Source organism: Haliotis asinina, chromosome 7 (assembly GCF_037392515.1).
Source record: "Haliotis asinina isolate JCU_RB_2024 chromosome 7, JCU_Hal_asi_v2, whole genome shotgun sequence".
Classification (NCBI taxonomy): Eukaryota; Metazoa; Mollusca; class Gastropoda; order Lepetellida; family Haliotidae; genus Haliotis; species Haliotis asinina.
In genome coordinates, this window is record NC_090286.1 from 59,330,535 (window position 1) to 59,343,639 (window position 13,105).

The window sequence follows — 13,105 nt, forward strand, 5'->3', positions numbered from 1 at the left end:
CAATACTGTTCTTCCAGTATTTTCAAATGTTTTCAAATTGAAATGTCAAAACAACTGGTATATATGTCGATAATATTTTGAGATTTTCAGCTATTTCTTTTTCTTACATGCTGCCTTTCTCATTGGTTAATGATACCTTTTTTGTGTCTTTAATATGGTTTTATTGTATGGATAGTTTCACACAGAGTCAGGAGCGAGACGTCCTATTCCGTGCTGCAGCTCTGACGTAAATCTACTATACGATACTGACGATAATGGTGGGTAATTATAACGTTTTAATAACGTATCTGTATCTAAGCTACACAGAATGTATGTGGTTTCTGTTGCGTATTTTAGAAGAAAAACAGATTATATGTAGCTCTGATTGCTTCCACGACTGAAACTGTGATAACTATGGCGTCTTAGTAGTCCACGTGAAAGCGGTATGTATTCTTGATCCCCGCTGACCCCGTTTTATGGCAAAGTTAGTACATGTCGTCTAAATAAAATATTAACCTAATTTATTTTTGTTTATATATGAAAGACAAATGGATGTGGAACTAAGAGCAATGTATTATTCCAAGGAGAACCGTGAGTTATCAGTAAATTGATAACTGAATATTCGGCTGTTTTGCGAATACATTCACATAATAAAGCTCTGACACTTGACTGTTAAATGGCGTAAAGCTGATGGTATCTTTGACTGTTAGAGTGTGCAAAAGTGGTGGTCCCTCTGACTATTGAATAGCGCAACAGTGATGGTCTCTGTGACTGTTGAATACGAACGCTTCCAGCTGTTTGACAAATGGTCACAGTGATATACTGATTAAAACCGCACAGCTGTTGTTTACAATTTTATTTCAAGTCTACATTTCATGAAAAAATACCTACCATCAGTCATTTTGATGCTTCCTATGAAACCGGTGTCGGTGAAACCGGTACACTACGGGAACTTGGTATTCAAGTTATATGTAGAGATATTTTCAACTTGCTGAAATTTCTTCGGTCTAACCCAAGACCATATAATACAGTATGGTTCAAAATTATTGAGAATAGCTAAAGCATTTCATATTATTAAACGAGAACAAATCAGATAAAATTGAATGTATTGTGAAAGTGAACTGACCTTTTCATGTTGTGTAGGTAACAATTTAATATTTTATCAAGTCTCCTTGAGCTTCACGGCACAGTCTAAGACGGGTAGGCATACTTCCTATCAGAGAGGTTAGTGTTTCGTGAGTTATGCTGTCCCAGTATCGGACCACTTCTCTCTTCATGTCTTCAATTTTTGTCAATCCCTTTTGATTCACACATTCTTTCATCATCCCCCAAATGTTCTCAATGGGATTTAAGTCAGGACTATATGCAGGAAATGGTAATGCAGTCACATTTTTCTCCTGAAACCACTGCTTGGCATGTTTTGCGGTGTGTTTAGGAACATTATCTTGCTGCAAAATCCAGTCATTTCCATAAAACACATGTGCACTTGGAAGGAGAAAATTATCTAATATGTTAGTGTAGCGTTGACTTGTCAGATTTCCCTCAAACACACACAGCGGGGTCGTTCCTAATAAGGATATCCCTCCCCATACATGAAACTTTGGGCTGTATTTAGGTCGTCGATACAACGATGCTGACGCAGACTTTGTCCATATTTTCACATTATTGGGATATACCCATATTGAGCTTTCATCAGTAAAAATCACATTTTCCCAGTCAAAGTTTTCATGTGCCAAACACCACTCAACACGCCTGTCTTTATGTTCTTGTTTCATGAGAGGAGAAGGAATTCCAGTCTTTTTCTCCCATCCAAGATCAATCAAATTTCTTCTAACTGTAGATTTTGATACAACTGTTGATCCCCTTTCTATCATTTCATACCTGATGTTGGAGATGCTTGCCCTTTGCTTTTTAGACGCTAAAATTCCCAGCCGGACGCGATCTGAGAAGTCCAATTTTCTGGGTCTCCCTGCTCCTTTCTGGTGCCCCAAATCCTTTCCCTCTTTAAAATTCTTCCTAATCCTATACACAGTAGAAAGAGGAGTTCCTGTTCTCTCTGCCAATGTATTTACATCATCAATTCCTTGATTACACAACTCAAAAATCAACCTTCTTTTATCTTTAGCAGACATTGTTGACAGTGCTGAGGAAAATGACGTCTGCTACAAATTCAGGGGAGGTAACTCTAATTGTATTATACTCAGTAGGCCAAGATGAGTTACCTCCCTTATACCATTACTTAGTTTTAAGTATCAGTGAATCAGTTGAGGTGTTAGGATAGCTCAAAGTAAGAAGAAAAATTCTCAATAATTATGAACCAGACTATATTATATGGTCTCTGGTCTAGCCATAGTCAAATCATTGGTTTGCTGAAGCTCACAGTACGGTCGTAACAACGGTGATCTATGTTGAACTACGTTTGAATACGTTTACCTAAAGTGATCCGGGGTAGAATGAGTCTCCAGCTACCCAAGTTTGCCACAAATGGCGACTATGCTTGTCGTAACAGGCGACAAACCCGATCGGGTGGTCAGGATCGCTATTTTTTACACATGTCATCGGTTCCCAACTGCGCAGACTGATGCTCATGGTTTTCATCACTTGATTGCCTGTTCCAGGCTAGATTGTTTACAGACATGTAGCTGGAATATTGCGGACTGCGGCGTAAAAATAAACTCACTCACTTACGGTCAACAACTGTTCATAAGATGTGACCCCTGCTTTATGTCAACCAAGTCAGCGAGTCTGACTACCCGGTTCCGTTAGTTGCCTCTTACGACAAGCATAGTCGCCTTTTTTGGCATGCATGGATTGCTGAAGGCCTATTCTACCCCGGGACTTTCACGGGTGCAAGTGCTAATAATTTTGAACGCCGCCAAACATTCAGCCCAACCCTATATCACAATGCAGATGTGTGTGCGTGCTTGCGGGCGTGCGTGTCTGTGTGTGTGATCTTGGACCACATATGGTCAAAGTTGTAAACCGTCATGGGCAATATAAAGAGTAGATGTGCAGATGGCATTCCGACACGATATATTCTACATGGGAAATTAAGTAATGAAACTATAATATTACACCAATGAATGCGAAAGTATATATTTACTATATTCTTAATACTCAAAAATTATTCGAGTATGTTAATGTAATTTGGTGAGTGTATACCATTCGATAGTAACACCGATGCTCCGGGTTCGATTTCCCACAACTACACAATGTGTAAAGCCCCTTTCCGGTGTACCCCGCAGTGATATTGCGAGAATATGGCTAAGTGCGGTGTAACACAATAGTCCATCACAAACAGCAGAGGAAGTGGCTTAGTACGCTGGAGTAGCCTCCCTTTGGCAAAATGGCAACACTTCGTAAACGTTTATGGCCTTTTCAACTGCTACAAACCGGGAGACAGTTGAAGTGTCACTCTTGCTACTGTAGTGCATCCGACTCATGGCCGGCTGTACCTGTTAAGGAAGTTCAACGATTTATAGAAGACTGCATGAGAACTGTCGGAACTCGCGCTGACCATGCCACCTCTCTGGCTAACAACTTAGTAACAGCTGATCACAGGGGACATTACAGTCACGGCCTCAACAGACTAGGTTCGCCTTATTTTGATGGGACTTACACTTAAGGTGGAATAAAGACGTCGCGGAACAGACGCCAGTGGATTAATAGAGTTTTACCGATTTGAACCGTTTTTATGGGTCCTAGTCAAAATGGCCACACAACAAAATGGCCACAAAACTTCCAAGTCAAAATGGCCATACCAAAAAGTCAAAATGGCCACACATAAAGTCAAAATGGCCATACATTATTTTATTATTTTCCATTACTCATGACATTTGTATTTGTTGATGTCAAAATGTAAATACGAGAAAAGTTATATCAGACAAAGCTTGATGTTCATTACACATACACAAATCATTTTAAACAAATAACAAATATATATGTGTGTTCTTTATTCGTGTATAAGCACCTATTTACTGTTTGTTTTTACTGTTATCAGTTACTTCTACTCAAAATCTTGATCTTCTAATGGTCCAGTCAGCTGTTACGTCTAGTCAAAGAACACTAACAGTAGACACAAGGATTAACAATTAATTGATCAATGGCGGCTAGTTAACGAGGCATTTCTAGATTCACATATTAATTAAGGTTACACAATGTATGTAATCATGTGTTGATTAGTATTTAACGAGCCAATTAGAGGATAAGTGGACATTACACCTTCTGACCTCTTGAAGACTAAAATGAAAATAAATTTAAATATAACATCATACATATAATGTTTGCATTATATTTACAACATTATATTGCAAAGTATATCTACAGTAATAAAGAACTACAATGAATTACCATTATTTACTAGATGATATATATAATTTCATATATTTGAGAACAGGGGAAATACCTTTTGGATGTAGGTGTATCCACTAGACTCCATCAGTAGAGGTTTCCCTTCTGTGAGCTGGTCTCGAGAAGGGTGAACTTTTCTTCCACTTTAGTCTCAAAGTATCAGTTAGGAAAGTACCTCAATAATAAACACCTAGTTTTGTGTGACATGACTTCTTTTGTCATTTTTACACTTTGATATCAAATAATACAAATGACATGAGTATTGAAAATAAGAAAATAATGTATGGCCATTTTGATCTTTTCTATGACCATTTTGACTGGGGGTTGCGGCCATTTTGACTTTTTTGTGTGGCCATTTTGACTACGGTCAGTGTGGTCATTTTGTCCTATGGCAATTTTGACCTGTTCCCGTTTATATTGGATAGAACACTTTTATCACACCAATGTTAGTGGACCTGAGAAAATTGGATTGCTAAACAATTTACAGTCCGTTTGTGGATCGTGATAAGCCTTCTGAGTATTTGAATTGGTTTGTAACACCATAAACATTGTCTGTTATGGGATAAAGTACATTACCTGACGAGGACACTTAGTTACAGTGCCTATGTTACCCAACAAAACTGCAAAGTCTGACCTCAAATAACCCCCAATAACATGTTTTTGGCATCCATTGTCTTGTCTTACATTGTTTTCAGTTTGACTCTTTCGGCACTGTATAATATCATTTTGCTAGAGTTGTCTTTTTCCCATCTACAGATATGTACGTTCATGACATCGAATCAGGAATAACAGCTAGCAATGCAGTGCCCAGCATTATCAAGGAATCAGCCACTACAGCACACGTAGATGGCAACAACGTCCTTGGTCCAGTAGTGGGCAACTTCAGCATGGATCTGGCCATCCAAAAAGCCAAGTCCGCAGGTGTGGGCATGGTGGCCGCTAAAGGTACCGATAGCATTTGTACTGGATGTGGCAATATAGATATCAGTTGTCCATTGAGTCTTTAAAATTATCTGAAATGTTGATGGATGTTTAAACCAATAAATAGCAGTAAAGCAACAAAGCCACAAAATGAGAAAAGAATATAGGTTTGCATCAAAATGTTTTCAAAATGTTAAACAGGAAGCATTTTGTCTTCATTAAATATTGAACAAATAAATATTGAATTAACTGAAAGTATGATTAACATGGAAAATGAATGCAGAGGTGGAGCAATGTACAGATTGTACTTGGGGTGAATATCACAATGATATGCCATTAGTATTTAAGTTACCAAGGTGGAGAGAGAAGGGTGGGAAATTTCGTGTGACCATTTGTCCTTTTTGGCCTGAATATGTATCTAATATGCAAATATAGGAACAATTCTTCTTCGTGTTACAGGGTCCAACCATTTTGGTATTGCAGGCTGGTATTCCATGCTAGCATCTCAACAGGGTCTCCTTGTGAGTTGAATTTATCCTAACATTCTAAAAGATGCACATACTCATCACAATAATCTAAATTCAATGTCAAAACCATTTAAACACACCTTACGTTGCGTTCTCTCACCTCACCTCACCTCACCTCACCTCACCTCACCCCCTACACACCCTAACCCAACCCCGCCCCGCCCAGCCCTGCCCTGCCCTGCCCTGCCTCATCGCACCTCACCGCACCTCACCTCACCTCACCTCACCTCACCTCACCTCACCTCACCTCACCTCACCTCACCTCACCTCACTTGTGTTAACATGTCAGTTAACTCCTTTGACTTGTTACAGTGGCTGTGATGAATGTTGACATAATCACAGCAAGTGTTATGCAAACGTTATATACGTAGTGACACATCATCATCATCATCGTCATCGTCATCAATAAAGGAAGGCAGTCATATATTATGTGTAAATTAGAGTGCACTTGTGTGTTATGTTCAGAATAATTTTATATTGTCTGTAATGTTATGATGTGTTACTGAGTGAGGTTGTTTGTAATATTGTGATGTGTTACTGAGTGAGGTTGTTTGTAATGTTATGATGTGTTACTGAGTGAGGTTGTTTGTAATGCTATGATGTGTTACTGAGTGAGGTTGTTTGTAATATTGTGATGTGTTACTGAGTGAGGTTGTTTGTAATGTTATGATGTGTTACTGAGTGAGGTTGTTTGTAATGTTATGATGTGTTACTGAGTGAGGTTGTTTGTAATATTGTGATGTGTTACTGAGTGAGGTTGTTTGTAATGTTATGATGTGTTACTGAGTGAGGTTGTTTGTAATGCTATGATGTGTTACTGAGTGAGGTTGTTTGTAATGATTTGATGTGTTACTGAGTGAGGTTGTTTGTAATGCTATGATGTGTTACTGAGCGAGGTTGTTTGTAATGTTAAATGTAAAGTAAGGTCGTTTCTTGCAGGGAATGGCCTTCACCAACACATCTCCGTTGTCTGTACCAACAAGAGCTAGAAAGGTATATTGGAGAGACTCGCTCACACTCCCATGATAAGGCTCATGTAATAAATGATCTTTAATCAGCAGTGAACACACATTTTGTCCTTTGATGCAGTTCCAAGGGCCTGGTGCCAAACACAGACTCTGTGATTGCAAAACCAATATAGGCCCGGATTACTGAACAGCAGATAACATATTATTAAAGTTTTTATGAAATATACTGTTGATATAAGTTATATTTTTGATCATCCAAAGGTCCAATTAAACGTCTAGTATGATAAATTAATCAGTCAATCAATCTATTATTTTTTCAATAGAAAGGCCATTGGTCCATGTACAATACATTTCAAACATATTTTGTCGTGACCTTGCGATTCATTTTGCATGAATTTACATTTCAAGGTGTATTTTTCTCTGGGGAAGAGCTTTCTTGATTTACACAGCACAGATTTGAAGCGTCAATGATGAACAGACAGTCAACACGTTCATGTATAACAGTGACATTTGTGCAATGAAAAGGCAGGAGATATTATAATCTATTCTTTTGTATAAGGGGTATACAGGGAGGAAATGGTATTCATCTTCAACTGCCTGTAATTTACTCACTTGACAGATCCTTTCTTCATAGAGTAACCCTTCCCGTCTTCTTGTGTTGACTCTTAGCTGTTACTCAACAATAATCTTCTTAATTCCTTATTCTTGACAGTTGATAGTGAAACTGTTAGAATTTAGAATTTATAAAGTCTTTGTCATATGTCATCTTTCTTGATGCTGATGATGCCTCCATCCATTCTTGTTTATAACAATCTTTAATCCTTTGTTTAAATGTAATTGTGAAGTGTGGAATATCACTAACATTTTGTGACATCCAAACAAATTCTAAACTCTACTGCGAAAGCATTATGGTCACATGTTAAGTTGAAACATTAAAACCATGTTTAGTATGGGGTATTGGTACTATTCATGGTATGAATAATTAACACTATGTTTAGTATGGGGTATTGGTACTATGCATGGTATTAATCATTAACACCATGTTTAGTGGAAAGTATTGAAGCAATGTTTAGCATGAAGATACAGGTTTTGTCATCCCAAATGCCAAGCTATAATTTGTGCAGTCTGACAGTGTATTCTGAACACCCTCTCCATGTCCCCAGTAACTGTTTGCAGGCCACACTGGGGACGAACCCTCTGTCCCTGGCAGCCCCAGCACATGATGGTGATGAGTTTGTCCTGGACATGGCCACCACAACAGTAGCCTTGGGCAAGGTGAGGATCCTCTCATCAAATACTGAACAGGAAAAAACATACAATTTTCAAAAATATGAATTCTCACAAAAGTAAGTGTTCATGTTTATGCCTTCTAGTTGATAACTTGACAGAAAGCCAGTGTTGCGTTTCTTTTGATGGTAAGTATATCTTAAAATTGGGTTGGTCAGACATACATCACCGATGATTCATAATATTTCAGTTTTATCGGTTTGGGGTTTTGACTATTTCTTGTATAAGTGTGATGTTACACGCCTTGCAGTGATCTTCAACATCTTCAAGTGACGTGAGGTGAAATGGGGTGTAACATCGTACTTAAGAATATTTCGCTAATATGACAACATGCATGCAACTTCTTGTGCCAGCTCACTGAAATACCTTGCTACAGCTATGCATGAATACCCCTCTCAGACACATAATACTGACTCTGAGCTAAGTAGTTCTTGTTGCACCAAGTAAACCCAAGTGCAAGGCAGGGACAAACAAGTACCATATTTTAACATCTCTTGGTATGATGCGGCCAGGTATCCAGCCAGCAACCTTCTGCTTCTGATCTAATCACTGCACCACCGAGGTGATTCCTTTCTTCAGGATATCCGGTGGTATTTCATTAAAAGAGAATCCTGAGATTGAAATTTAATCCAAGAAAGAAATATATAATGAAAATCATTGTCACAAGGTAACGGACATACAGTGGTTGTAATAGTTCTGTGTTTTTGAGATTTTACTGCCATGTAATCCACCTGGTCACGTGTACTGACCTTACAGGGTATGCTGGAGTATTGACATACTAGCAACAATGTGCGTATTGATGATTGGAGTCATAATCTGGGGAAATTATAGTTTCTTTTGTGCATCAGCATACAAATGTACTCACTCAGTCAATGTCATTTCCACAGAGACCTATGTCAAGTTTATCGTTAACTAAAGTATCCCCTTATGCCTTGAAGGCATCAGTGAATAACTATCCTTGTGCCATCAAGCCTGTTATATCATTTGTTGTACAGTGTGTCAGTATGCAGTCACCAAACATGCCATCATGCCTGTTAGGGTGGACTACTTTTAAGCATTAATGTGACCTCTTTATCTCCTCAGATTGAACTTCACGACCGTAAAGGCATTAAGATCCCGAACAGCTGGGGTGTGGACAAGCATGGTCTGGTAAGTCAACACCTTACACATGTTGATAAATACTCTTCAGGCTGTCCTGCCACAAGCCATCAGTCATTATAGTCTAAACTGTCTCCGTTCCAAGGTAAAAGTATACATAAGAAGGCATCATGAGGAACAGATCAAGAAAATACAAATTTATAGATATGAACTTCTTTATAGTGAATAACACAATGTTTTATAGCGTATGCTTGTTCCTTGATCAGGTGATGAAGGAGCAAGCATGCTCTACGAAACGTCGTGTTATTCACATCACAAGTTGACATTGTCCTTTTCTTATGCATTCCACTTCTAATTGCCTTAACCCTAACTGTTCATGTTGCAGGAGTCCAATGACGCGAAGACTGATAGTGGATGGGGGTCTGATTTCACCTGAGACAACACCCCACCTGTTTTTGTTGCAGGAGTCCATTGACCAAAAGACTGTGATAGGTTGTGGAGGCCTGATTCCACCTGACATTACACCCCACCTGCTACAGGAGTCCATGGAAGACTGTGATAGAGGGTGGAGGTCAGATACCACACGAGATTACACCTCACCTGTTTGTGTTGCAGGAGTCCATGGAAGACTGTGATAGAGGTTGGAGGCCATATTCCACCCAACATTACACCCCACGTGTTTATGCTGCAGGAGTCCATGGAAGACTGTGATACTACACCACACCTGTTTATGTTGCAGGAGTCCAATGACCCGAAGACTGTGATAGAGGGTGGGGGTCTGATGATGGTTGGTGGATCAGAACTCACAGGTGCAACTTGTAAAATATTGCTTACACCTCACAACTTGTGATCAACTGTCTTACCAGTATAAAGATAACAAACAGGTTAACAGATATATTGTGAAGATAAAGCATTACAATGTGTCCTGCTCCTCACTCAAGCACACGTGACACATGTGGTCTCACCTCAGACAAGTGATTTAGGTCAATTGCCTCTGTTTACACAGCAGTGAATGGGTACTGATTGCGATAAGATGGTCATATGATAGTTAACCTTCTAGTGACCCTCAGTTAAAGTGTGTTCTGTAAGTGGTACATGTGTTTATGGTCTTGTTTAGGTGGGTACAAGGGTTATGGTCTGTCGATGCTGGTTGAGGTATTCTGTGGGATCTTGGCAGGGAGCACTTTTGGACCAAGCATACGAAAATGGCGAAACACTGATACTGTGGCAGACCTGGTAAGTGTTCCAGGATGTGACAAATTACAAACAGGATGCTATGGTGATTCTGGGTCTCAAGCAGCCTGTGGTATTTGCAAGATGTGGCAAAATGAATCATGTAGTCATACTTGTTGACAGCATCCCATCATATTATAACAACTACGAAAACAGTCAGATATCTTAAGAATAAGGTATACATTATAATGTATTATGCATTTGTAGATGGTGCTTTTTTAGTATTATTTGAATCCTGTTTAGGGACAGTGCTTCATTGCCATCGACCCTGAATGTTTTGCACCTGGATTCCGTGACAGAATGTCAGATTTGGTGAACACCTGTCGGACACTAGAGCCGGTATGTATGTCAGTAAAATTCACGGTGGAAGGGGATCAGTGAATGAGCAGGGATCTGGGGATGAACAGGGTATAGGAAGAGCAGGCTTTTGATGGAGAAAGCAAGGTTTGTTTGAAAGACAAAACTTGGAGGAAGAACAAGGATTTGGGGAAGAAAAGTGTTAAGGGGGAAAGCAGGTTTAAGGGGGATGAACATTTGCAGAGGTACGAAGAGCAGAGGAAGAAAGAGAGATGCATTCAGGATAAACAAAGACCTGAAAGACCCGTGAATGGAAGAAGAGCTCACCAGAACATAAGAACTTCCAGATATAAGGGAAAGTAAGAGATGGTTTCAGGGGATAAGGCATGGTGTCTTGCAAATCATGGTTTGAAAAGGGCAGGGATGGAGACAGAGCAGGTCTGAGGGGAATACAGGATTCAGAAAAAACAAAATTCATCTGGCATCCCCATTTGACAAACATTTGCAGGCTGAGGGAGAGACTGAGGTTCTGGTGGCAGGGGACCCCGAGAGGAAGCATATTGAGCTGTGCACATGCAGGGGAGGAATACCATACCATCCGAATCAGATACAGTTTGGGGTACGTAATGTACATTATTGAGTGTAATCCTTGTGTTCAGTCCTTGAAATACTTACTTAAGGGTGAGTGAGTGAGTTTAGTTTTACGCCGCACTCAGCAATATTACAGCTATATGGCGGCAGTCTGTAAATAATCGAGTCTGGACCAGACAATCCTGTGATCAACAACATGAGCATCGATCTGCGCAATTGGGAACCGATGACGTGTCAACCAAGTCAGCGAGTCTGACCACCCGATCCCGTTAGTCGCCTCTTATGACAAGCTGAGTCGCCTTTTATGGCAAGCATGGGTTGCTGAAGGCCTATGAAATACTTACTTAAAAGCCCATGTTTTGAATATGTTCAGTAAATATTATGGCAATGAAGCTAATCCAAGGTCCACTCCCACTGGCATCTTCAGAAATACCAGATAAACAAAAGCTGTGCTTAATAGTGACTGAAAATTATGTTATGCCGTTTTCAGCAATATCCCCAAATGAACGTGAACAAGATTCCATGCTGTGCGGGAGATCTACATACAATCAGTTTCACCAGCCATTGCAAAGCCCCTTGTTTGATCAAATGATGCTATTTTCCTATCAGTATTAATGTTTTCGAATAAATTGCATAAGATGTCCATGTATCACTATTTCAGATTGATCTGTCCAACAAACTAGGTGTGAAACAAATGCAGACAGTGTAGTCGCTCTAGGAATACTTGGATGTGAACTGCCAGCATCAACATCAAAGTAAAGGCCATGTTATGGGTATTGTGGAGATAAACCAGAGCAGACTTACATGCAGGGACTGATGTGAAGAGGAAACTCAGATCATCATAATGATGTTTGTGCAACTGATCTCACCTGACATTCGCTCACCTGCTTTAAGTTTTATTTGTTCATAAGAAAAATTTGTTTAGTGGTCTAGAAAGGTTAGAGGTTTTTGTGCCACTGTATCTTTTAAGTGTCCAGTTTCTGCCATTGCCAAACTATACAGGAATTTCCCCACTGGATTAACTGTTTTTTTGTATAATTCAGTTACAATCAATTAATGACATTGACGTCTTGTTCACAAATTGCCTCGCAGATTTCTGTTGATAACAACATTTGCAAAGCATGTTTTTAATCAAGGTACACAAGTAAGTTGTGGGACTTCACAAGGTAAGACCTGTGTTGCTGCAAAACAGGTTGATGAGATTATATTTATTAATTGCCTCCATTTTGTTTTAAACAGGAGACATAACTGTGATAACTGACAGAAATGATACTCATCTTTGGTGTCACTGAGCTACAAATTTCCAGCCTATGTCAGCAAGCTTTTGAAACTTTTACAGTAAATTTACTCACATACCCAATAAGATTCTAAACATTGTGTTTGTATCTTCACAAAAAATGTATATACCACTGCCATCCTGATATTTATATCTTTGTTCCGGCCATTGGGAGTCACTGCTGAACGATTTTTATGTTTATATGAAATTTCCTTGGTGCAAGAATGTTTGGTCGCTGATAAATCACTACAAGATCAGGAATGTGGGAAATATGTTCATGATTGTTTTTGAAACTTGATAGGCAGGGTGAGTTAGCTCTGCTCTTAGCTTACATAATAAACAGGTATATTTCTCTATTTTGAATTCAACATATTCTGTTTTCACATGTGTATAGTAGACTGTGGATTCAGTATCTTACAACGTAAGATGCCTGCATCCCACAAGCGCCTTTAGGAACCACTGCAGGTGACCTCGCCTTCCACTCACTCACTCACTCACTCACTCCCTCCAAGGGGGTTGCCAGTAAGTGGAATGTATTACACCCTGTTAGCCAGATGGTAAAGGCAGAAATGGTGACT

The 13,105-nt window shown here is 39.4% G+C and overlaps 1 protein-coding gene across 1 annotated transcript; it reads left to right on the plus strand.

The window, feature by feature from the left end:
- The first annotated feature begins 3,293 nt into the window (after positions 1 to 3,293).
- LOC137290787 (uncharacterized oxidoreductase YjmC-like) lies at positions 3,294 to 12,883 on the plus strand. The gene is made up of 11 exons (XM_067821911.1): positions 3,294 to 3,572; positions 5,086 to 5,274; positions 5,710 to 5,771; positions 6,717 to 6,770; positions 7,922 to 8,020; positions 9,116 to 9,181; positions 9,870 to 9,939; positions 10,248 to 10,366; positions 10,607 to 10,702; positions 11,169 to 11,279; positions 11,913 to 12,883. The coding sequence occupies exons 1-11, from the start codon at positions 3,326 to 3,328 to the stop codon at positions 11,958 to 11,960; spliced, it is 1,161 nt and encodes a 386-aa protein (XP_067678012.1). The 5' UTR covers positions 3,294 to 3,325; the 3' UTR covers positions 11,961 to 12,883.
- The last annotated feature ends 222 nt before the right edge of the window (positions 12,884 to 13,105 follow it).

Coding starts and splice junctions, on each gene's coding strand:
- LOC137290787 (XM_067821911.1), top strand. CDS start 3,326: ATGGCAACACTTCGTAAACGTTTATGGCCTTTTCAACTGCTACAAACC. Junction 3,573..5,085: donor TCACGGCCTCAACAGACTAG/GTTCGCCTTATT, acceptor TCCCATCTACAG/ATATGTACGTTCATGACATC. Junction 8,021..9,115: donor CAACAGTAGCCTTGGGCAAG/GTGAGGATCCTC, acceptor TTATCTCCTCAG/ATTGAACTTCACGACCGTAA.